The 26,479-nt window shown below is 44.6% G+C and overlaps 1 protein-coding gene across 1 annotated transcript in view; it reads left to right on the top strand.

The window, feature by feature from the left end:
• Window positions 1-3,912: 3,912 nt before the first annotated feature.
• LOC119161353 (eukaryotic translation initiation factor 4E-1A) overlaps window positions 3,913-26,479 on the top strand; it is a 66,859-nt gene continuing 44,292 nt past the window's right edge. The window contains exons 1-3 of the mRNA XM_037413790.2: window positions 3,913-4,070; window positions 11,362-11,601; window positions 25,964-26,077. Coding sequence (XP_037269687.1) covers window positions 3,954-4,070; window positions 11,362-11,601; window positions 25,964-26,077 — 471 coding nt within the window. The 5' untranslated portion in view covers window positions 3,913-3,953. The remainder of the gene's footprint in view (window positions 4,071-11,361; window positions 11,602-25,963; window positions 26,078-26,479) is intronic.

Below are 26,479 nucleotides of genomic sequence, written 5' to 3'. Positions count from 1 at the left end.
AATCGAGGCTGCTTGATTTGTTTGACGTGCCAAAAGACGCGCTGAACAATTAGCCGAGAGCTTGAGATCCGTCATCGGGTATGTTTCCCACACTCTGTGGTGCTTTCAAAGCTTCCTTTCCCAGAGCCCGTAGCCTGCCTAGCGCTGCAGACCCTATTCTGCACGTGCGATGCAATGTTATTGCACTCTGCTGTGACCTACGTTGTGCTTCTCCCTCGCCATGTGACGAACTGAACGTGCACACTCTCCCTTTCCTGTGTTGAAAAGAAGGCAGTGTTTGAATTTCTCTCTCTTTCTCACTCTTTCGGTTTTTTTATCCTTATAGGCTGCGCGGTGCTCCCTGCTGGGCTGCAGAAATCAGGCGCCTTCTTCTAACCACTACCCCCCCCCCCCCCCCCCTTTGTGGGACGGGGATGAAGACGACAATTTCTTTAGACTGCCCTCGGCACTGCGCCCTGCTCCCGACCATAATGCAGAAATTAGGTGCCTTTCTCCTCTTCTAACCCCCCCTCCCCCCTGTCCTGGACTGAATGGGCATGCAGTCTGTCAGTTTTCAGTAATCTGCAAGGCTGCTTTCCTGTAAGACTTGTTTTCGATCCAAAAACTCTCGTTCACAGACTACTTTTCTCCCTCATTGTGCCTTTACTTCTCCGAATTCCTGCGAATGCACGCGAGCACGCGAGTACAACAAAATGTCACCGCTCCAAATTCCAGCGAAGGCAAGCCAGCACAGCAAGATCTCAAAAAAGGGAATGGCAGAAACAAAATGAGCAAAAAAACTAGTGTGTGAACGAGTGATTTTGGTTGAAAAACTAACCTTACAGAAAATCTGCCTTGCAGATTATTGCAAACGGTCCATTGTTTTCTCCTGCAGAAAATTTTAGGAAGACCAGAGCTTAAAACGCGAGCACCTAGACGCTCTGAACGAGCTCTCAGAAGCTCCCATCAAGCTTCCGTGATGCTACCATTAACATATAGTGTAACGCTACCTTTAGTGTGTAAATAGTGTATATAAACGTTCCTCTTATCAGCCCCGGCTACTCTGCTCGAATTCTACCCGAGAGTTGGCTAGCTGCTTCGAATACATCACGAGCAAGCAAAAGGGCACGGAGTTTAACAGGCGAAAATGTGCGACATCACATCGCTTTATTACGTGGCATATTCGTTCTCCGCTGAATTCGCCCACTCGTGCTTGCCAATAACGCTCCAGTTTTTATAGCGACGACACACCGTTGATTGCGGTCATGTCATTGAATATCAATTAAACAGCGGTTGCATTATTTATTTACAAAATACTTCACCATAACGTGTGGTGATGTAATTCATTACTTGGCCACCTGAGGAGCTTTCTAACTTGACTTACTTTTTTTATAAAAACCTGAATATAATGTTAAGATGTGTTTGGTTTATTCTGAGCCTTACCTTCGCAACAAAAGTACATCACCACTGTCCGCGACAATTATTCTTCATCTCTCCCAGTGCCAGTAGGTCCGTTCAAGTGACGTGATGAAAACCTGTTTGCTGGACTATGTTATATATATGACATGTCGCTCAAGTGTCTGTCTCGTATTAATTGACGAATACAGCCGTCTTTTCTAAACTTTCTACTGGCAAGTTTTTATTTTATTCCTTTTTAAACTGGTGGTCTCAGACAAGCTTATTATGCCTCTGCTCACCACTAGATAGATGTTACGCGCGGCGCCTGGCCCGACGGGGGAGAGCCGCGTTCTTTGTTCATCAAACAAGTCACCGAATGGCTGCCAGCCTGCTGTCCGCCGTGTATTTTCCTTCTTAGCCGGGAAGTGAGGTTGCATTCCGACACCATTAAACGTTCGACTAGACGACCACAATGGTTTCTTGCTGTCACAGATGCAGTGTGGTGGCCACGCCCCAATCAAATATCTTGACTTGAGCGAGTGTGAGCGGCACCGTCAGAAATGGTGTGTGTGTCCGGTGATTCAACAGCGCATTCTGGACCCATTCCCTGATTTAGTCAAAACGCACACTTTATAATGAGCCACCCAGCTCATTCACAAGAAATCTCTCGCCCTGTCTGTACAGAATGTAATAAATACTCTGTTAAGTTTGCCATCCTACTCCTGAGTGCACATGCGTTTTCTTTTCTCTCTCTCTCTACACCCCCTTTCTTGCCCCTATTTCCTCATCCCCAGCGTGGGGCAGAACACCGGATGCCAAGATATGGTTAATCCCCCAGCCTTGTTTGTCTTTCTCTTTTTTGCCATCTTACTGCCTTGGCATCTTCATCCCGGATATCTGACGACTGGAAAGGCCGATACCAACAGAGGTTAAAGAATAAGACATAATGGTGAATATTTTCTGCAGCATGTTCAGACGCTGCACATGAGTGATTATCCTTGAAAATTATTAACTTTAACACCGCGGACAGGTGATGATATACCCTGAGTAGGTTCAAGCATTTATTATGCCTCGACGCTTTTAATCTTCATTAAACTTCTCCCTTTCGATTTCATCCTTAGGGGCTTTGTGTAGTTCTTCATCTAACGTGCTGCATTCGTGCTGCACTGCTAGAACTTAATTTCTTCTGTATATAAGCCTTGTTTCGGGCCCGAACATAGGCTGCCATTTAGGACTGATAATGATGCAGTTTTGCATCCGTATGAATATTCGAATAGTGCTACGGGGAACTCGCACGCATCAAAACGCTGGGCCAGTACATTCAACGTCGTATTACCATAATAATTGCTAATTACGGCATAGAAAACCAGCAAAAATTGATTTTAAGCCTAAGATGGCAGCGTCTATGCTTTATTGTAATTGTTACATTTATTTTTGTCAATTGTCCAATATGTCATTTCATGCAGCCGCAGCCGAACTTGTGCCGCTGTTCATAGTGGTATTCTCGGTCTCTGAAGCTGGGTGAAGATAACTAAGAAGCCTGGTTTTTGCTGGCTACATAAAATGTGAGACGAAGCTATTAATCAAAATGAAAAAGAAAAGACAAATCTGTGAAAAGTCAGTACTGGCGCATAAATGGCGCGCCGATGAAAAACGTCGGCGGCGGCGGCGGCGGCGGCGCGCCGATCAGTTCGCGTCGGCGGCGCGGCGAAAACTTTCGGCGGCGGCGCGCCGACCAGTCGGCGCACATCTCCAGTCAGGCCTGCTTTTGGCTCCGTGTGTGTTCGTGTGGCTTGGAGTCGTTTTCTCACGAATCAAAATGCAGCAAATGTTCAGCAGTTGCGCTTCACCACCTTTTTCTTTTAAACTTACCTCTGGTAAGTCTAAAAGAAGAATGGAGGTTATTGTAATACCCATCATTCCCATGCTCGCTGAAGCGCCGTCATGCAGGAAGAAAAACTTCCTCCATGAGCGCCATGCATTGCAGCTCCCATAGACACTAGCGCCAGAGTTTTCTCTAGTGTATATTAGACAACTCTATGGCTGACACCGCCTTTTCTGGCCACCATGTCATAGGTAATAGCATAGCCTCCTAGATTAGACGCTGCCTTATAATCTCTTACCTGCTGGATAATCGGCGGTCACTTAAAAATCGGCCGTCGTCGGAACTATGGTGATGGCGCTACCTAAGTAGGAATATCTTCAAATCAATTTTTTTACGTTTTTGGTGCTTATATGCAACAAGAATAGCGTAAAAAGTTTTAAAAAGGTGTAAACGCAATTATAATTAATTCTACGTAAGTGACGCCGTCATTCAACGCACTACTTTTTCAAAAAAAGGTTCAGCCTCTAAAATTAGTAACAAACGTCATACTTGCCGATCTTAAAGGCCAAACACAAAGACCCTTATCCGTACGTAGGCAGCGCTTCCATAGATGACGGTCGTTTCGCGCTCATCCGGCAGGCAAAAGAAATCTAGGCGGCTATGGTAATAATTGACCACCAAACGTCACTGGTAGGTGTTGTCTGACGTCACCAAAGTGGTTGGTGTTGTGTGACGTCTCTGCGTGTTGCGCATGTCAGTCGCGTGTTCATTCGGTCGTGGTTCATTCGGCTCATTCGCGCTAGACGGAGGCACACTGCCAAGGAACGGCACCTTTGTAACTATGGCGGCGGAAGACAAATATTCAGAGGTATGTCAATCCTATTTTTACCGCGTTTTGTGCCTGTGACTATCGCAAACGTCCCCGGGGGAGAAATGTTCATATTTACGACCATTTAGCTCCTGTTTGACATTAAAGGGTGTCGGCTAGGGCTCCCACATTTCTTGCCACCAATATGGTTTTGGTCGTCGCTGCTCCGGATTTCATGAAAAGGCTTAAGAACTGTGAGCTAGCGTTTCCTCGTTGTGTTGCCCGATTTCGGTGTTATCAGCCTTTAGTTAAATAACATACGCTTCCTACACTCCTGTACATCCTTGAGGCGCCCTTTTTTTTTTTTTTTTTTGCAACTGTAGTACACACCGTGGAGTGCCCGTGCGCGGAGGCATGACCCGCGAACGTGTCGCATCACCAGCGTCACCGAGAGCGCCTTGTGGACGCGCTTTGCTGTCACATGGCGCCTCTTGACGTGTCCAAGTCTTGCCCCGCGACAGCCGCCTCTTTGAAACTATGCGTAATTTGCGCGTTTCTAGCTGAAGCCGGCGCTGCGGACGGGCGCTGCCATTCATGGCTGCGCGTCAACTCACCCTTCCTAACCTAAGATTGCAGCCTGCACTTGCTGGTGGTTGAGATTGCATTACGGGGTTTTCTGCCGAGAGCGGAGCGTGGCATTTTAACATAAACCCATTGATGCGTTGGTGTCGTGACACGCAGCTGCAAATTCATTCGTTCTATTGGACCGCATGGCAGCCTTTACTTGATTGTTATTCTGATGTGCACGTAGTGAAATGTAGCACGCGTTAATGCGTCGCGGCGTGGAAGAATGAGCGTGACGGAAAGCTACAAGAAGTTGGATCGTCACGGGGAATGAGGTTATCTGCTCCCACTTGTTTCTTTGTTGAGATTTGCAGCTTAGGCCTGCACAGGTGAAAAATTCACGTGTACCAGTCTACACGTTTTGTGCTCGTGATGAATGAAATGTGGCCCGTCACCTGCCAGCGATGGGAGTACTTTCAGAAACCAGCAATGCAGTGGACATCCGTGTGAGTGTCAGTGCGGTTTCAATAATTTCAATATTTGGCAGGTTTTCAGCCTTGACTATGCAAGCCGTTTATTGAGGTAAAGGTAAGGTCGTTGAAACTTTTTTTTTTTTAGTGCAGCTATGATGAACCTTCTTTTAATGAAATGGGGGGGGGGGGGGATATTCGTAGGTTTGTAAAGCAAATACATACCTACGAATATTTGTCTACCGATGCAAGTTGGCCTGATTCCGCGAAAATATACCGGTGCACCTTGCATCCACGACTATCTAATCTTTGTTCTTGGGGATACGTGACAAAACTTACACAATGTCTTAAACAACTCAGATTTTTTTATACTACTGTTTCACTATCAATAAAATTACCGTCCTGAAAATTTCAGGAGTTGTAAACTCTTATTTCCAGTTATGTTAAGAGGTCTGACAAGCAAGGAAGGTATACAAAACTTGCGAGCTGATTATGTTGTAGACTAGCCTTGCCGTATTTGCTTGACAGATGTTGCCTTGAGTGCGTCAGTCCTGATGTACAAAATAAACATAGATGTATGCTATGTACCATGCACATGAGTTAAAAATCTGCGCTTTACAGTCTATTAGCGTTACTAAGGGGCCAAACATTGAGAGAGCTGTTTAAGTAAAAGGTGGTAATTTTTACAAAATGCATGTTTTATAAGGAATTATACACAGCATGTCTGGCTGATTGTTATGTCAACTAAACATGACTCGTGGAAAGTTCTGTGTCTTGCATACTGCCTGATTTATGAGACAAGTTTAGGGAGAGGCTTTTGTAGAGCTATGCAGTACTCGAAATGCAGAAAAAGCGGCCTCAGTGTTTATCCTGAAACCATCTAAGGTCTGGCTTTGTCAGTCGCAATCAGTCTTAGTATGGAGTGCATTCTTCTAACAAATAATTCAAGTTGGTTGTGAAAAGATTGTTTTAGTTAACCGTATTGATGCAGTTGCAATTCTAAGCCGTGAGTTTTTTTGTACCAGCCAATGCTACAGGCCTAATATGCCAAGATATCATTATGTGCATTGGGTTGCTTCGTCGATGTGCAATCTGATATCATTTCAAAAACCTTTCTTGAAGCATCTTTCGGACATTGTAGGGACACTAAAGCAAAACATACTCTGCATCATTCTGAAACATCTGAACACTTTTATATGCAAGTTTAGGCTTTTCTCCTGTTATTAATAAAAGTCACGTTACAGTACATTTTGTCCGCTTTCTTTCTCCTTACTCTGGGAATGTGTTGGCGGGTCTGTTGCGTCGATGTGGTCAAGAGTGCCATGATGGTGCAACTCGCCATATTTTCAACTAATTCAATGTGCTCCACCAAGTTTTCAACTAATTCAACGTGCTCCGCCGAAGTGGACGTGGCCATTAGGTGGACTCACTGAGAATCATGCCCCTGGTATTACTGTAATTTGAGAATTTCAAGGTGATGTCGCCACCAACATTTTCTTTTAAACGAAAGTGTTTCATGTTGGGGTCCACCAAGACTTCGGTAACGTATCTGTCTCGGCTATGAGGTGATTAGATGGGCACTGTCTGGTGAGGAAAAAAAAAAAATTACCGAAAATGTTCGGCCTCTAGGAATCGAATGTACCTCTCAGCTCCTCACGCCAAGCACCCCATACACCACAAACGCACTTTATAACTCTCGCATCTCGCACTGGGCTCTCTGTTGGAGGAGTTCAACAGGGCGGTGGGGGGCCGCAGTCTTTAAGCTGTCGGGGAAAGTAATGTCCCACGGTATTCAGTAGCGCCAATCGAGAACGCATCGGCAAGGACTCAATTAGTTTGTCTTCCAGAGGCTGTTGTTTAGGCGTCTATTAAAGTAAAAACACTGGCCACGCTAGCATCGCGAGCCACCCTAGACACAGTTATGTTCTGTACATTTCGCTTTATGTTAGCGTGCGGCAGCTCATCAGAGTAGTACAGCTTCCACATGCAGCTACAGTGTTTTTACGCTGCCGACTGCTTCGAGTGCGATATTGCTAATAAAGCTGCTGTGGAAGTGCAGAAAGCAAACAACGTGCCTTGGGGAAGCTAGACAAAGACCAGCGGTATGGGACACATACCGACTGAGCGCATTCGCAGATCAAGCTACATGTTGCTGAAGTGCAGCGCCGTAGTGTGTGCGTAAGTGCAGGTGTGTATTTCTCTACTACTCAGGGAGCTCCACACTGTGCTGTTCATCTCTATAATACTGAACAAAAATTTGTAAACTTTGCAAAAATCCTAGAAATTGATTCTTGGTGGATAAGTTCGAGGAGAAGTCGCCACTTATTGAAATTTTCAATGGCTGGTCTTATTTTTTACGTTTTTGCAATTGTGTACCAGGCCACTCGGCCCATGCGAGTTCGAAGCCGTGACGCCATGACTCTCTCATTTGACAGTTAGCTGGCCACAGTCCTTGAAGCGTGCACACTGTCACATCACAACACAGTATGCATTTGTGTTGTGGTCTCTCTACCAGTGACAAATTCTTTGCCAAGCGATGAAGAGAAGCAGGAGGCCATAGAAAGGCTAGCTGGGCAGGATGGGCCACCGTGGTCCAATGTGCAGTGACAACAGTTGATAAATTAATGCTATGGAGGAAATGAAATGCCTTGTTTTGTCAGCTTTGGGGAGGCAGAAAGGCTGTTATCACATCTGAATCGTGCCATTGTAGTTCGTCATTTAGTGTGTAGCTATGTAGTCTGCATGGTGATCGTTGCACAGTTTCTTTGCACAAGAAGCACTGCATGTATGAAATTTGTAAGCAGTTATAGCTCCTGTGTATATGGCAGCTGCTGACACGTTCATGCTACTGCAAGCCATATACAGGTTGAATTAATCAAAATTGGTCAACTTCGCCACAACAGAGAACACAGAATATTCGCAAACAAGCCTGATTTGCCTGCATCCCGTGCATTTGCTGTTTTTTTTTTTTTTTGTCAAATGCAGCAAAGTGATGCGACAAAGTGTGTTCTGAGCTAGCAAACGCGGTCGGTTTCTAAACATGTTCAGGTTTGGCATGATGGCTGAGCAGCGCGTATCCAAATTTTACGCTGCTTGCGTCTCTAGGAAACTTATGCGACGGTGCATCATGACTCATGACCAATGATCTTATGAAAGCAATCAGCGCAGGAGTAGCTATAATCACTTGCAAGTTAGCTGCATTTCTTTCTCAAAGGCAGATGCCACACAAGCCTGCATTAATGGACGTGTACTCTAGACTGGCGTCATGAGCCGGATCGCCGTTGACTCCGCCTGCAGAAAATGTTGTCGAGAGAAACAGCGGGACTATTTCTTTATTCGCTGAGTTGATCAGCTGCAGTGCTCTGGTAGTCTGGGAGGGGCCTCCCCTCACTCTTCAGTTGGCCCTGCCGCGATGGTCTAGTGGCTAAGGTACTCGGCTGCTGACCCGAAGGTCGCGGGATCGATTGCGGCTGCGGCGACTGCATTTTCGATGGAGGCAGAAATGCTGAGGCCCGTGTGCTGAGATTTAGGTGCATGTTTAGAACTGCAGGTGGTCGAAATTTCCGGAGCCCTCCACTACAGCGTCTCTCATAATCATTTGGTGGTTTCGGGACGTTAAACCCCACATATCGATCAAATCAGTCTTCAGTTGTATCAGACTATAGCCGCTTTCTTCCGCCACCACACACGCTACAAAACCGAAAACTGACTGCGGAACAGTATGTGTCATAGTTTCCTCGACATTTAAGACATACCACAGTGGCGAGTGGATAGCGCCAACAGCACTGAACAGGCACCGCAGCCCGTGTAGCTGCTGTAGCCATGCGTACATGTGTTGTAATGTTGACTTTGCACCTTCTACCGGGGGCCGCTGGGGGTGCCAGGTATAACTCTGAATCGCTGAAAAAAAAATTTTGCTTTTTTTTTTTTTGTCAGATCACTTTGTTGCATTTGTCATTTTTGGCAGTTGAACTGTTGTGCTGCTGTGAAACTCAACTAGAAAAATTATTGTTCTGTTATATTCCTTTGACTGGTGCTTCGATGAAGTGGATATAAAGTACCAGTGTTTATGTGCTTGTCGATGCCTCCTTTGCATGAGATTTGGTGTGACTAGGTGTATGTCAACAACTTTATCTTTGCCGCATTAGTTTTCGCAGTCTATACTTCTCTGCGGCTGGTTGCAAGTGCGTGGCCGCGGCGCACGCATAAAAAGTTGTGTTTGGTGACATTCCAATCTCGTTTCCTATTCGAAGGTAGTTCTTTATGCTGACGGTCACAGTTTTGTGTGCTGTCGTGGTCAAGAACTGCACACGCTAGGTGGCGACAGTAGCACCCAGTTTTTGGAGCTCTCTCAAACTGAATTTGATTGATAATGAGGGGCCTGTAATTATCTGTCGCATGCTTCAGGAAACGACGTGACATGTCATGACTAACAGGCCCCCAGCAATGCATTGCAGCAGAAAAATGCGAGCCAAGGTTCTTGTGTTAGTACCGCTTTAAAGAAGGCTTTGGAACAAGTCTGTGCCCAAGTAGTCAGTATTTATCTGGAGTCCTGCATTTTGGCAATCCTCATAATCTACTGAGTAGTTTTGGAACCTTACAAGCTTCAAAGTAATATGGATATCTAATGTATTTCTTTTTTTAGATTAACCGTTTAATGCCTGAGTCGTGAAACCACACAAGAAGAAAGTTGTTTTTCATTTTTAAGCTTTAACTATCAACTTTTATGATGCCTGAATCGTGAAGCCACACACAAAAAAAGTTGTTTTTCTTTTTTAAGCTTTAACTATCAACTTTTACCTAATTCTGCAAATAAATTGTCCCAAAGGAAACTTCAATGCATTCATCTATGTATCTTGCAGATCTGCAACAACCGGCACTTAATCCAGTAGGTGGCTCAATACGGATGTGTTCAAAGCCAAACCTTGAAGCGACAATTGATGTTTGTTTGTCAATCGTAACTTGTTCAAATGTAAATTTGAGTATTGTTTTTTCACAATGATCACGTGACATCGTGTCAGCGACCATGTGGGAACTCTAGACTTCGCCGCCTAAAGTAAGACTTTTCGGGAGTTGAAAATGTGCCATAAATGTGACAACGCCAAAATATTCGTCTAGCTCATCATGAGGCAGAGCCAGTCCTTTGTTAGGATTTTTTTTTTTTTTGCTTTGCAAAAAAGATTGCTCTGCTCAACAAATAAGCTCTGCTCAACCAATGAAGGTTTCACAAGAAAAAAAAATTTTTGAAATTTTCTTTGAGACTTCAGATAGCGTCATTAAAAGAAAGAGTGGCTTTTCAATGTGGAATTCCTTGCTGTTCCCGACAGTTTTTTGTTTCCAATACATTGCATGTTTTAGAGAGGCACTGGGATCATGTGCTGCATCTTTATTTTCATCCTCACTGCTTGATGAAGGCAAACTCTTGCTTGTGCGTGAGGATTAGCATTGATATACGGACAGCTATTGTTACTATTATCTTCAAGTGGCAAGCACGTGCGAAGCCCTATATTTTCATGAATTGAGTGGATGTCGGTCCTCTATTAATAAGTAAAATACAAACATGTCATTCCGGCATTCACAACTTGCTGCCGCAAATGCCTAATGTCGCGAATTTGTGACATCATAAGCGAGCATTGTGAAACAAAAAATGATCTTCAAAAGGTGGCATGTGTGCCACTTTTTGGATGTGTGCGCACCAACAAAATTTTATAAAAGGTATACAGATAAACAAACTTGCAGCTTACGCAAAAATAAGTTTGTTATATCCAAAAATTAGTTATAAAGATATATTTCTAAGACTTTTTTGTTTTTGTATTTCTAACACGTTTTTTGGGGGGGGGGGGGGGAATGTCTTGAATACGCGGCAGCTTGCAATAAAGAGTGAAACTGACACTGAAGAGAAAACTAATCTCGGTTGTCATTTCGCAAATTACCTTTTGATTTATGATTTTACCAAGACAAATATTCTTGCTTTGAGAAGACACTTCATGAGCCTGAAAAGACTGAAAACAAAACACTGGGGTTGATGCAGTCTCATTATTAGGCAACATGGCCCAAAGACGAGTATGGGCTTTGAAATTCTGGACGTTGCATTGACATTCTGGCAGTGGGGTTTATGTGCAGTATGTTAGTCTTGTTACATGAGCTTTTTTTTATCCAAGAACCAAGATAGTAAAAGTAGTTACAGCAATTCTCAGAGGGCATCGCTCTAGGCTCAATGTTTCATTGTAGTGTTCATTTAAATACTAATATAAATGCCTAAAATTCTGTAATTCAGCACTGGAAGCACACCCAATGTTTAACCCAATTTTGTGCAGAGTGATTCTGGCGAGCCTGGACCAGCTGAACAGGCCTCAAGTCCTAATCTCGATGTGATAAAACACCCACTTCAACATCGTTGGAGCTTGTGGTTTTACAAGAATGATAAGAATCGAAGCTGGGAGGAGAACCTTCTAGAAATCACCTCCTTTGACACTGTAGAGGACTTCTGGGCACTTTTTAATCACCTGGAGGCAGCCAGCAAGCTTCCTCTTGGATGCGATTACTCCCTTTTCAAGGTAAACACACCAGTTCTTTCTGTTACAGTATAGTTTTTTGGCTTCTGGTATATTCTGTACATCCAGGCAAATGGAAATTTGCCATATTGTAGGTAGGTAGGAGGTAGCCACATAGCATATGTGGCCATGGGACGTTTGGATGACAATGAAAACAATCTTTTTTATTCATTACCATGCCTATTCATATTGAATCACCCATCATCAGTGATTTGAATAATTGATTTTTGCATGTCGGATTAGTTTCTCGTGCACCTAGCACCTCCTAGTGGTTAGTCCAGTCATTGAGCTTTCAGTCATTTTCAACTTGCATGCTTTGGCAACATAGTGATCTTTAACTGACCTTTGTGTGCATGCTTTGGCAACATAGTGATCTTTAACTGACCTTTGTGCGAACCTACGTATGTGTGTTGCGATAGTGTACTTGGCTGACCCACTTAGGGGAAATGCTCGTCACTCATGGGGATGCTTCAGCTTATAAGTTCTGTAATTAGACGGACTCTAGCTTGTCAAATACTAAATTATGGTTTCAGCTTAGAAATCTAGTGTAAGCAGTAATAATTGCCCAAACGTTATGCCAGCTATTCATTACACTCTAATCCAAAATTTGGCAAAGTTGGACTAACGGCAGTCGTTAAACCGACGGATGAACCGTTCGTCCAACAGGGACTAAATGCATGACAGTGCGTGTCTTGCGCAAACGCCCTTCAATTTAGGGAGCGACGCACAGGGCACCTGCGCCGCGATCGCCCTCTGTCGAAGCTGTACTGCTCGGCCCGGTCGGCTATCACAACAAGTTGTATCAGCTATACGCCACAGTGAAAACGAAGCACTATCAGACGAATAGAAGCTGCTACGAGAGGCAAGTTCAACACGCTGCAGTGCACACGGCATGCACCCTCGCGTTTCCAGCATTTTGGCTGGGGCTGGCTGAAAATAAGTGAAAGCCTCGATTCGAGCACGGACATTGCGGATAATTTGCTTCAATGTGTTGAATTAGTTGGAACTATGAAGAACACAGACAGCCGTAATAAAAATAAACTTTTTGTCAGTGGTCGTGTAGCCACACAGTCACTAGCTACAACTTCATAAGTGATATCTAGGAAAAGTAAGCTTCGTTCGTCATCGATATCAAGCTGGCCACCGGTGTGAGTGAATTGCCGGCATACGTGAAGGAAACGTCTCATACAATTTCTTTCACAGAAAACAATGTCTCCTGCATTGAAGCACGGGTAACGGTGTCTGATTTCTCCATACGACAATTGTTGTCAAACATCAAGCGTGAAGGCTAGGACGGGTACGAATAATTGTGCGGCCAGCAGTGCGCAGCGAGTGACTTGCCAGCATGATGAAAGAACTGAGCCTGTGAGCGGTCTTGTCACTATAAGTATGCATATATCTACATCACTCCGTAATACACCGCAAACAGTGGACACCTACCTATTGTTCATTTGTCTGTAAAAAAAATGTCACCAAAAATTCAACATGAGCCGCATGTTGTGATTGCCGTTGGTCGTTAAGCAGCACTCTTCGCAAGCCTAACGATGCCATTGGTAAGCCGACACGGTGGCAACGGTGGTGCGCTGGGCTGCTTCGCTGGCTTTCCTGCATAAGTGCCGCTGCTAGGTTTGTCATTGCGAACTCGTGCACCAGCACTCCGAACGCTGTTTTGGCCGACATGGTTGAATGAATGCCAGCTCATAATTCAACATCCCTCCAGTCAGAAAATATGAAGATTAGATGAATTGATATTAAGATCAGTGCACTTGAGTGTTACAAATTAGCCCACATAAGTTTTCTCTGACTACGCTGTCAATGTTAATTGTTTTTTACGCCGAGCAAAATTCTCGCCAAGACTACATGGAAGGTCAATATACTATGCTATATATATCCCATGGTTAGTTCTCTATAGTGTAGCGCAGGCGGTCAGTGTTTACGGTGTTTTACTTTGAAATAGTAGCGCGCAAGTAGATACGTCTAATATACTGCGTTCTTCAGTGCTGAATAAATTGGAATAACCATAAAATACAATCACGAGAGCAGGGTCGCTTTTTTTTTTTTTCGTCCAGACGGTTCAATTGTTAGTCCTACGGGAGCATTCTACGAGGACCAACATTTTAACGAAGTGGAGTAAGTGCTAGGGGGTAACAGTTGAACCCTTGCAGTTGCTTCGCAGCTAGTCCGAAATTGGTTCAAAATCTGTGTCGGTCCATTTAGTTGCCTAAAGGACCGATAGCATACCCCACTTTGTCCTTTTGGGCTTAGAGTGTAGAGCTGTTGTTTTAAATCGAAGAAGCATTATTCTACGAATACTTATTGCTGAAGTTTTGCTGTGTGTATAACGTGCGAAGGTGGCCTTTTCGGCCAGTTTCTAGCAGCTTTAGTTTTGCTTCTCTTGTAAAATCCGACAAGGTGCACCTGGTGTCGCTACTCTCTCCCATGGTGGTGGTGTCGCGCGTGCATGGGTGTGCAGCTTCGCTTGAAACTTTCTTGCAACTGCACCTGAAGTGAGTGACGAGCCAACGAGCTTTGGATTTGTAGACAGTGCAAGCTCTCACAGTGACAATGTTTTGTGTCAGTTGAAGGGGGCAGATGGGACCATTAAGGGGGCAGATGGGACCACAAGCTCCATAAGGGGGCAGATGGGACCAGTTTAAGGGGGCAGATGGGCAGATGGGACCAAAAAGTGACAAAAAAGTTCATTTTTAAAAATTGACATATTTGGTTTCTGCAAGTATTTTTCTAACTCTCTGCAAATTTTCACGCACCAGGAAGTAGTAATTTTTTTGTAATGTGATTTTAACTGTCCAGATTCTTGGTGCTGTTAACATGCAGAACCTGCAAAAAAATAGGGAACAGACTTTGAGGTTTCTTTATAATTTGCCAGCACCTTTGTCTAGAGCTCTCCTACTAATTTATGAGCGCCTTCATGAGGATTGCAAAACATGCACACCATGATTGTTGCTTTTTAAAGAAACTGTGTGTTTTCAGATTTTTCCATTTTTCTCAAAAAAGTAAATTTGTGACTATTCAATTTTGAGGCCTCAAGATCTCTGCAGCTTGGGCAGGTACAACAATAATTCTCCTTGCAGTGGAAAGCTGTATGTGTGTAGAATGCAAGTATGGGAGCAGAATTTAGAGCACATGCCTTTTTAATTAACTACTAATCAATATTGTAACACAATTCCAACTGCTTTTGAAAATGTATATTTCATTTTGCTGCAAAATAACCAATAAAGGCCTAAAAACAAAAACCTCTTCCATACTTTCACTCTATAGTCATTAGTCTATGTTGGCATATCCTAAATGTCACTTTTAATTAGGCACTTTTTCTTCTATGGTGGCCTTAAACAATAGGGGGCGAACTTAAGTTATCTCAGGAACAAAGTGAATTACAGGAAAACAATTGAATATTTCAAATCAGCAGGAAAAACTGTATAACCATGTGCAGTTTTATCAAGATCACTGAAGAAATAAACAAAAAATGTCTAAAACCAGTCTGCCCCCTTAAAGTGAGACATTGCAGCTGTTCAGGGGTTTTTTGTTTAAGGTCTCAAATGTTCTCCCCTGCAGCCCATGCTTAGATGCTGACCTTTGTGCGCAATCTTAGAGCTAGTCTGGTTAGGTGCAAAGTCCACGCGGCGCTAGGGTGTGTGATGTGCTATGGTTGGCTGCAAAGCTCTTCACGCCAAGGAGGCTGTCTGGAGCACATTTTGGCTACCTAAGAGCTGTGTGAGAGGGTTCACGACCTGGTATGAAACTTAAAGCTTGATTTTCTCTGCTTATAGTGAACTTACGATAGTAAAACATATGGAACTAAAGTTCTCAGAGTGCAGTTTGTCAATCTGAACTAAGTCATTGTTTCTTAGTGTCCCTTTAACACACTGCACACACTGGAACAAGCAAACATTTATGAAATATTTTATTTGCTTTTAAAGTGATCATCTCTGAGCATCAGGAGGGTAGCCCCATCGCAATGGACATTATCAGAATAAGTCAACACAGGTCCACTGTGTTTGCTAATATGCGTCCCACATACAGCCCAGCCCAACTTGGAATTCATTGTCGAGGCGATTGGATGATAATTTAATCATTATTTTCGTGTACCGGAAGTAATGGATCTGCCGCTAGAATGTTGCGAATGGCTGTCTTGCCATGACGTCGCACTGCCATTACATGTCACTGAGAAACTGTTTCCATGATATCAAAACCAAAAGTTTTTTTAAGGTAGCAGTGGTAAATATATATGTAATGCATTCTGAGGCACCATAATAACCAAGCAAAACTCCTGGGAAATTTCTGTTACCTGTCAATGTTGCTCGAGTGGTGCATCATGATCTCGGAGCCCTGCCGCGGTGGTCTAGTGGCTAAGGTACTCGGCTGCTGACCCGCAGGGCGCGGGTTCGAATCCCGGCTGCGGCGGCTAGCTTTCCGATGGAGGCGGAAATGTTGTAGGCTCGTGTGCTCAGATTTGGGAGCACGTTAAAGAACCCCAGGTGGTCAAAATTTCCGGAGCCCTCCACTACGGCGTCTCTCATAATCATATCGTGGTTTTGGGACGTTAAACCCCACAAATCAATCAATCAATCGTCATGATCTCGGAAGGCTGATTGGAGGGGTTTTTCTTGGAACTCGTTCTATGGCATGCCGGGGGGTGCAGCAGCTGTGCCAATTTGATAAGATTCCCCATTGCTGCACTGAGCTTTGCCAAAACCATGAAATTTGCTAAAATCGTGTCGCGCTGCGCCAAAATGCCCGACCAGCCTCAAAATGATGTCCGGTGTGCTGATTTCAGCGAGCAACGGAGGCCACATTGGCCACCTCTATTTTGTCATTAATCAAACCAAGCTCGCAGACCCTAACCCTAAGCCACGGTGCAACACCCCGCTGTGGTCGATGGATCGAGTCCCGCTGCGGCGGCTGCATGTTCGATAGAGGTGGAAATGCTGTAGGCCCGTGTGTTCAGATTTGGGAGCACATTAAGGGGTGACGCACCCTTCGAAAACAGAAAAATTGCAAAAAGGACGATTTCTTTAAAACCACATATTCGGGTAGTATGTCTTATAAATTATCTGTTCGGTAAATATCAATGTTGAATTCAACATTGATATTGACGCGGAAGCACGTCGAATAAATTATATAACATGCCGCGGCATCCGGCGAATGTCCAGCGAGTGCTGAAAATACCCCAACTTCGCGCATTTGCGATTTCCCAACCACGCGGCCCAGAGCCGTCATCTTAGTCTTGTTTTGCTCGTGAATTCTTGCTCTTTTTTTTTCGCCACCTTCGGCAGCAGAAGAGGCGTGACTTAGGTGGCACTCGCTCATGATTGGAGGGGCTCTCGATGTTTTGAAGTCTCCCGCGGCTCTGATGCGAAGCCGTGATTGGAGGAAGCGCGCGCCTCTCGAGGGAGTGGGCGATCATGTAGCTCCTATTGGCTGCTGCACCCGATGACTCATCTGGTCCCCCGGCTAGCCGTTTGCACTGCCGCCGGCCTTGCAAGCGCCGGTGTTGTCTGGCCGTGCTTTGTGTGTCCCGTTTGCCATCATTCCGCTCGGTTCTCACACGTGCTTCAATCTTTCTTTGTCACTACGAGACGATTCTTTGTTGTGTTCACTGGACGCTAATTGTTGTTCTCTTAATAACGATAGGCAGGGCAAAGTTTGGGAGTCTGCACGCGCTCTGTTCATGAGTGTCTGATTAAGCTCGTACGCATACTGAGGCTCGTTCACGCGCCAACGCGTGGGCGACAGTCGCATCAATGCAGAGCAGCTTCCCCTTCGTCTCTTCGAGATGATAGCTGCATTGATGCTTATCGCGACGAGGTGATTGCTACACCATCTGCGCAATGCTTCGTCGTCACAAGTGAGGCTGGTGTTGTTTTGTGCTCAAGTGCGTCTAATGCGTTGGGCTCGGTAACTGCAGTGATTACGGCCACGAACAGTGCGACCGCGTCTTCAACTGTGAATTTGCCAACATGTTTTGGGACATGCGTGGAGTTATTTGCAGAGGATAGCAAACGTGTTGCTGTGCAACCAAAGCTCGGCGTTATGCCACCAACCGACGGCGCTATGTCGGCTACCAACGGGCAGCGTAGAAAGATTCTTTCCGTGTGAAAAAAGCTCAAGAACGGCTGCAACACAAGCACGAAAGGCGGAAAAGGAAAAGAGTCCTAAAAAACATTTCTAGCTACTCTGCAGGGTCATTTTAGACCAAACTATGTTCGAAAATGTTCAAAGCCGTGCACAACGCAAAGCCGTGCACAACGCTGCTAAGCCATCTTTGCCGCCGTACACCAGTGTTTTCCAGAAAAGTGTACAGTAGACTCTCGATAATTCGTACTCTGATAATTCACTCATTCAACTTTTTGGTTGGCCCTCTAGTCTTTTCATGTTTTACAGCCTCTTAATTCAAACTCATATGGTTAATTTTTTTTTTTTTTAGATATTGTACCAAAATTTATCTGCTGCTTTCCCACTACTACTTAAAAACTTGCATGCTTATATATTCTTTACGGTCTAAAAATGAAAAATAAACACCTCTTCAAGGAAAAAGGCTTTGCTAGTAAACTAATGTTATAAATGAAGCACACGCCTGGTTACTAGTGATGCTTCTCAACTGGTATAGAGCTACGTGCACACACTTATAGCAATGAAGCAGTTGGATATTCCCGATTTCTTCAAAAGGTCTGATCAGCAGTAAATGGCTAATAAACTTGTGCACTTTACACCTGTGCTCTCTGTTAACTGTGTGCTGTTAAGGCTTAAAAACACTTAAAAATTTTTTAAATGTGATAAGGTCAGTGCCTAATAATGTGTGGTGTCACCTCACCCAGAGTCATCTATCTGAAAACTTCTTGATAGTTCAAACAAAATTCGGAGGTCCTTTCGAGTTTGAATTAATGAGAGGGAACTTTATTATGATTTGGAAGGGGCTATTAGCACCAGTCATAGGACACAGAACATTTTTTGTTCAATTACTCATTTGTGTATGTGCCACATAATTGAGTGCTAGTATATATTTTTTTTTATATATCATCGTAATATATCGTCAAGAATGCGTTTATTTGCGGATGACTGTATTGTTTGCCGCGCCATCACGAACGACGCTGACCACATAGCTCTTCAAAACGATCTTAACGCTATTTCGCATTGGTGGGAAATCTGGCTTATGTCCCTTAACCTGTCAAATGCAAGTTTGTATCATTCAGTCGCAAGCGTAACACTTCCACCTTTAAATATACCCTAAACAACTTACCTGTCTCCCAAGCTTCCTCATACAAGTATCTGGGCGTGCATCTAACTCACAATCTTTCCTGGTCCCTGCATATAACTACTGTTTGTGCAAAAGCCTCCAGAACCTTGGGATACTTATGTCGTAATTTGAAACACTGCCATACGAATGTCTGTAAACTAGCCTATTTAACGTACGTCCGTCCTCAACTTGAGTTCGCTTCATCTGTTTGGTCCCCTTATCAAAAATACTTAATTTCTATTATCGAATCAATTCAAAACCGTGCTGCACGTTTCATCGCTCAGAAATATAGCAGTCATTTTAGTGCAACTCGAATAAAATTTGATAACTCTTTCAAACCCTTGGAAACATGTCGCGCTGTTGCAATCGTTTGCTTCACAAATATGTAAACTGCCCTCATCTATTCTCCCTTCCCCTAGAAACTCCCGTGTGCATGTCAAATCGACTAAACAACCAGCGAAGTTTCAAATGCATTTACGGCCGCACCCAAGCATTTAACTTATCAGCACTGCCCACAGCGGTTACACTATGGAATGATCTTCCTAACACAATAGTTTCAATCACTGGCCATACACTATTCCGCAGCCAAGTATACCGGCATTACTTTCCATAAAAATGTAGCTCTGTATACCTGTACATATCTGCAAATGTGTTCTGACTTAGTTCCTCTTGCTCATGTTTTGGCACCATTTATTTTGAGTGCCTGCCATTTATTCAACTTTGTATTAGACACCACCATTGTAACTACATTGTTTTTGCATGCCCTTCCTCTATACATTATGATATTACCACATTGTAATGTTTTTGTACTCTGTTGCTTCTGTTATATTTTGTTTTCTTTTCTCGCCCCCCTTACTCGATGTCCCTACGAGAACCTGTAAGGTAATGTGAATAAATAAATTTATTTTACATTCTGCAGCCCTAGGCTATTGCAGGTGTGAGGTTTCCTTACAGTGCAAAAAAAAAAATCGCATCATGAAAGAGAAGTATGATCACTGACGTCTAAAAAAAGTTACTGGCAATCATTTGGTGCAGCGAAGCGAATCACATTTCGGCTGCTCTAAAGAAAAACACACACACCCGTACGCCAGTTTTTTTTTGTTGCCACGTCTACTCTTGGTTTACGAATCTCCCAAATGTCAAGGTTGCCAGCTTGGTGGAGCCACATTTGGATTTTCAGAGTCGGTCAAAGGATTTGACAGACATGGAAAATGCTAATGTGCACTTCAATGTTTACTTTCAGAATACACTGTAAACCACTTATAACGTAACTGCTTATAGTGCAGGCCTGGTTACAATGCAGTCTTTTTTGACTCCCGTGTACCCTCCCGTAGAACCCCATGAAGATACAAACCGCTTATTGGGCAGTCCCTCAATATGAAAGACAAATGCGGCAGAGAATTCATGTCTGCAAGGAGATGCACTGGGTGCGCCGCAGGGGAGTGAACGAACAAAGGGCAGAGGGAAGAAAATGGGTTAAAAAAAAAAAAGACCCCAGCAAGCTGTGTGGGCTCTCGCCGTCTTTGCGCCGACGCGGCTACAGTGTATGCGTTGCTCATATGGCTCTGGCCGCGCGCTGCTCATTGGAGAGTGTGCCATCCTGTCCTTATCAACTGCGCTCAAGTTTTCTATTTGGATACGTGTCGTCATTATCGAGCTTCCGACAGATATCGCATTTGCTATGTCGTCTGTAAATATTAAAACTTTTACGGTTTTATGACTCGAGCTTTTGTCTTTGCTCCCACGATGTGGTCTTGCATAAGCTTGGCGGGTTTTTGTCGTTGTTGATCTGCTGGCTGCAAATGCGAACTTTGTATCACGCACGCTTGTACGTGGACTTGAGGCAGGGTTGGAGGGAGACGAGGAGGAAGAAGAGGTTAGAAATAAAGAAGATGGCTGACACCCCAGCCTAGTACTGTGTATTATTACAAATTGGCGCAGCCGCGTATACTTTCTGTGCGGACATTCAAGATGTGGGTGGACTTCAGCATTGGAGCAAATCAACGTGGTGGCATCCGGATCTTGACCGCAACGCCTCAAGATGAAGAGGAACTAGCTCTTCCGGAAGCAGTAAGCACTGGCGCATTTGTTTCCTATATAAGCACTAAAATGAAGCTCACTCCAGACCATTTACTTGCTAAAAGAACGGTGAGGATCAACATGAAACTTCAGGATTATGAGAATTTCGTGCTGACTCCAGTTAGAAACGACGCGAAGCCTGCTACCGCTGCTTCGCCCGACAGTTCCGTCGAGCTGATCAACAAGTTTCTTGAACTGCACCAAGAACAGAATAGGCAGCAAAATGATTTATTGCGCTTGCTTGTAAACGCGACGGAAAGATTAAGCAGACCGAGTCACGAACAAGTGAAGCCAGACATGTTTGACGGAGAGTCTAATAGTCCCGAGTCCTGGCTCACGTTTTACGAATATGCATGCAATGAAAACTACTGGCACAGCGACGAAGATAAAGTGAAAAACATGCGACTATTCCTATCGGGCATAGCAAAGAGTTGGTACGAATGGCGTCTCAACGCTCACAGCAACAAACCATGGACAGAGTGGAAAGCAAGCTTTCTGAGCTCCTTCAGCGAGAACAAGGTGTTGCTATGGGACAAAGCAATCACGTTCAAATGCCCCGCCGCGGTGGTCTAGTGGCTAAGGTACTCGGCTGCTGACCCGCAGGGCGCGGGTTCGAATCCCGGCTGCGGCGGCTGCATTTCCGATGGAGGCGGAAATGTTGTAGGCCCGTGTGCTCAGATTTGGGTGCACGTTAAAGAACCCCAGGTGGTCTAAATTTCCGGAGCCCTCCACTACGGCGTCTCTCATAATCATATAGTGGTTTTGGGACGTTAAACCCCACATATCAATCAATCAATCACGTTCAAATACAGGTCTGGATCTGCACTCAGCTATTTTTATGAGAAAAGGTGCTTGCTACAGCTGGCGGACTCATCTTTGCCTGAGACGTCTGTGGTTCCGCTTATCATTCCTGGTTTAAGTCCGGACCTCTAGAAGCAAATACAAATGCGAGGACCCAAGATGGTCGAAGAACTTTTGCAGGGAATGCGAAACCTCTACCTCCAGGACCTAGAAACCCAGCGTCAACCCATGACACCTGCTGCAAGGAATACCGGGGCCACACCAGCTGAGGAACGACGCCCGTTTGCAAGCTGGAGACCTACTGCAACACCCATATCCTTTGTCAATGCAACATTGTTGTGGGAGGGAACCGAAGAACTTAAGTTCCATAATGGAAAGTTCACAGTCCCAGAAACAATGGTGCCTCGAATTTTGGAACTCTATCACGACTCCCCACACTCAGGTGGACATGATGGCTTTTGGAGGACATATTACAAGATTCGTCAGCGTTTCCAGTGGAAACACATGAAAGAGGACGTTCAACGGTATGCTCAGTCTTGTCATCAATGTCAAGTTCACAAAGCCAAGTACCTTCAGAGAACAGACGAGATGGTTTTGCCTCAACATTCCGATGTACCATTTGAAGTCATTCATCTGGATTTCGCAGAGCTCAAGAATAAGGCTGCAGGAGTAAGAAGAACGCAGTCTTTCCTAGTGGCAGTAGACCAGTGCACAAGAATAGTGGCTGCACGGCCGGGAAGGGAAGACGCAAATAATGTGATCGCTCTTTTGAGTCCAGAGATGTTCAAGAATACAAAAATAGTAATATCAGGCAATGGGCCAGCGTTTCTCAGGCAGCGTTTGCAAGATTGGGCGAAGGAACGAGGAGTTGTATTGCGACGCTGCGCTCCGTACCATCCTGCAGGAAATGGCATGGCTGAAAGAATCATTCGGGATTTGAAGCAGTTCATTTCCATGTATCCAGGTTTTCAGGGTGGATGGAAGTGCTGCTTGGAGGCAGCTGTCGCTCATCACAATCGGTCGCACACTGCGAGCATCGGCTGTAGTCCATATTTTGCAGCTTTCGGAAAGGTACCAGTGCTTCCTGCTGATCAAGAACTTTGCATTGCAGACCGCCTGCAATTGTGCGAAAAACGAAAACCTTCGGAAGCCTACCAGCGATACCGGGAAAGTATGAAGAGGAACTTTGACCGTCGCCACAACACGCGGGTACCTCAGATACAACTGAACGATCCGGTGCTTGTCAGAAAAGGCCTTCCCGGCACAAAGCAGGTGTACATGGGACCTTATCGCGTGGTGCAGATCGCAGTGCAACATGGCGTTCTCAAAAGGGTCGGTTACACCAACGATGATGGTGTGCTGGAGTTTGCGACCATTAGAAACGTTTTCAAGTATCACCCCAGGAGGGATGAGTCTCCAAAGAGGGGGAGTGTACGTGGACTTGAGGCAGGGTTGGAGGGAGACGAGGAGGAGGAAGAGGTTAGAAATAAAGAAGATGGCTGACACCCCAGCCTAGTACTGTGTATTATTACAACGCTGTTGTTGGTTAAGTGCATGAGTGCGATCTTTTTGACATTGAATCTTCATGTCTTGGACAAACTTCCCGCGACAACATATCAAATGAAAGGCTAGGCCTAATTGGCGCTACATGCGTTTCAGTAGTGGTCGCGTGCTATCTATAAGTTGCGGTTTGGTATGGAACCAACGAAACTCTTTGCAGTGGCTGCACTTGACGTAAAGGGGTGCATGTCGTTAATGAAAATGAGGGTGGCATGTATAGTGCAAGAAGGGTGGTTCGAGATTTCATTGAAATATCCTGAAATCGGGTGCGCGCCCGTGAAATCGAATGATTGGCGTCTTTCAGCGTGTTAAATTCTGGACTTGATTTGACATAATTTCTGTGTAATGCGCATAATCAATCGAGGTGGTCTGAGAAGTAGTCCGAGAGTTTGCGCGATGGTGCAGTTTTGTTATACCTCCCCTTCCCCCCCCCCTCCCGGCTGTGGCGGCTGCATTTCCGATGGAGGCGGAAATGTTGTAGGCCCGTGTACTCGGATTTGGATGCACGTTAAAGAACCCCAGGTGATCGAAATTTCCGGAGCCCTCCACTACGGCGTCTCTCATGATCATATGGTGCGTGGTTTTGGGACGTTAAACCCCACAAATCAATCTCCCCTCCCCCCCCCCACCCTTTCGCGTTCATTTGTTGGCCAGGCATATGTTTAGACATTAAATTTTAATTGTTAAATTTATGTGCTTGTATGCACTATACACCGCATGCTTTGATTCTCAGACACATGAGGATGCTAAACACATTTTGCACAATTGTGGCCCTTGAAAAAGGTTGTTTTGGTTTTAGTGCGGTACGCCTTATAGGTGGTATTCACCTCCGAACAACCCTGTGCTTCCGCAGCCTACTTTTGGCTATCCACACAGCATGCGAGCAATGCAGAGAAGGCACTACTTCCAGCCGCCATGGCTAGGGCCATGTACACATGTGTGTGCCTCTGCGTGATACTAAGTTTGAGCAATTTTTTGCGCCCACCATTCATTATCACGATTTATTGTGCCGTATTTGTGTGCAGCCATCACACAAAATGGAAGGGTGATGAGCCTGAAAACTCGAAACCAGTTAAATTTTATTCCTTGCCGAACGTTGTTCGCAGTCATGTAGCCGTATATTGCAGGTTGCGGTGAAGCGTCATGGCAAGTGATTCCGCTGTCTTCGCCAGGCTGGTTCTAACAAAGCTGTGGGGCGACTGCTTGAGAGTGGTTCACTTGCGAATTAAAATTCAGTTCAGTTTGGATTCTGACAGATTTGAGAAATTGAGATGCGAACGAAACACGAACATAGAAAAATCGCAATAACACGGTAAATGCAGTCAGTTTCAATGCTCTGGCAGAGACGTCTGTGAAAAAAACAACTGTGGAGTACTCAATGTTGGACTATTTATATTAACACATGTGCGGTGCACTATGAGCCTAAATGAGAGCACACGTTTTTGTTTTTCTCGCCAAGGTGACCTGGCTCAGTACACTTGCGTCAAAGCACAGGTGGCTTGTAACCTTGGTCTAGTGAATAATTTAATGCTCCTGATACTTTTAATCCAATTGGTAAAAGCTGTGGTTGAGCCAACCACGTCCAAATTTAAGTCTCGTGTGCACTTTACCACAATCTAATCTGCCCCATGCAATGGTGTTTTCACATGCAAGTTCGTAAGCGCTGTTAATCCACTGCTTCAATTAGATTCGTAAATCATCGCACTAGTATGAAATTCATGGGTAAACTCGACCTTAGAGCTTACAGATAGAATATACTTCAGATTATCTTACCTTTGCGCCCACAGCGACGCAGTCACCATCACTTTTCAGCGAAGGTTCGTGGACAAACCCACTACTCAAGCATCCAATGATTTCTTGGCCTTGAGTCGTTAAAATCACAGAATCACAGAACTTGTTGTATATGCACCAACCCTTCGAAACAAGTCAGGTGTCAAATGCATCTTCCTCGCTTGTCAGAAGGAGTGGGTCAACTCGCACTGCAGAGAGCCACTTTGTCCGTGTGTCGCTGTTTAGCATCGGCGTTCAATTTCTCGGTGTACACGCTCAAGCGAGCCTAGCACACATTGCTCATGGCTGCAGCAGCTTCACAAATGGTAAATTTCATACGTTCTAAATCTAAATAAAATAGAACGAGAGCAACGTGCCCGCAGTAACTTGTGTGCACCTGTTGGAAGCGCTGGACTTGACTGCCGGTATGCCGCCTGCCGCCGCTATGGTGACCTTCAAAATGGTGGCCACGCGGTTTCCAGCACAGCTGGCGCACTTTTCGCTGCTGCGCCCTCCAAGCTGACTTCACGTGAATACAACCCATAGTGTGAATATTTGACTCCCGCGACTTACATTATATGCGCTATATACTGTTCTACTTTTATTGAAATAGCAGTGCCCGTGTTCTCCCGTGTTCTTTCTGCATGATTTAGATGGTTGGGTTTTTTGTACATGTATTTTTTTCTAAATGTAAGCCTTGTTTTTTTATACTGCTCCAAATTCAAATTTTAGTCCTCCAAAAGTAATATTTTGCTTCTCCAAACATAGCTGCAAATTTTAATATGGCTGTTGCACCCCTGCATGCCAAAGCATATGTGAATGGTTGCTAAGACAGGTTGACTTGCACCTTGTATGGGTGGCTGGCTGGCTCCTTTTTACAGACTGGTATTTCTTTTACAGCATGGTATCAAGCCCATGTGGGAAGATAGCCGCAATAAGCAAGGAGGTCGGTGGCTGTTCAACTTGAACAAAAGCCAGAGGACTACAGACTTGGACAATTACTGGCTCGAAATCGTAAGTTTTTTTCACAAAAAGTAGAAAGAGGTTTGACATTGCAAGTACACCCACTTCTATTTCATAGGGGTACTGTGTAAAAACTGGTATTCAATAAATTGTTTAATTCTGTATAAAACATCTAAAGAAGGTACTGTGTTTTTAGTGTAAATTCAAATATGCATGTTGGCTTTATGGCACTGCTTTAGGATTACTATATTTACTGGTATAATTTGTGCACATTTTTTCGTGATTTTGGAGCACTGAAAAGGGGTTGCGCCAATTACGCAGAAATTTCACAAACGCATCCAAAGTAATGTGCTATGGTATATGCAGTTGCTGACCAGATTTTTCGTCTCTGGCAGAGACTGCGAAATAGTTCAAAAAAATCTAACAGCTCTAAAAAATGGTCATGCCTGAAAA

This window comes from Rhipicephalus microplus, chromosome X, assembly GCF_043290135.1.
Source record: "Rhipicephalus microplus isolate Deutch F79 chromosome X, USDA_Rmic, whole genome shotgun sequence".
Taxonomy (NCBI): Eukaryota; Metazoa; Arthropoda; class Arachnida; order Ixodida; family Ixodidae; genus Rhipicephalus; species Rhipicephalus microplus.
Note: the sequence above shows the minus strand (reverse complement) of the source record. Positions and strands in the feature narration are given on the sequence as shown.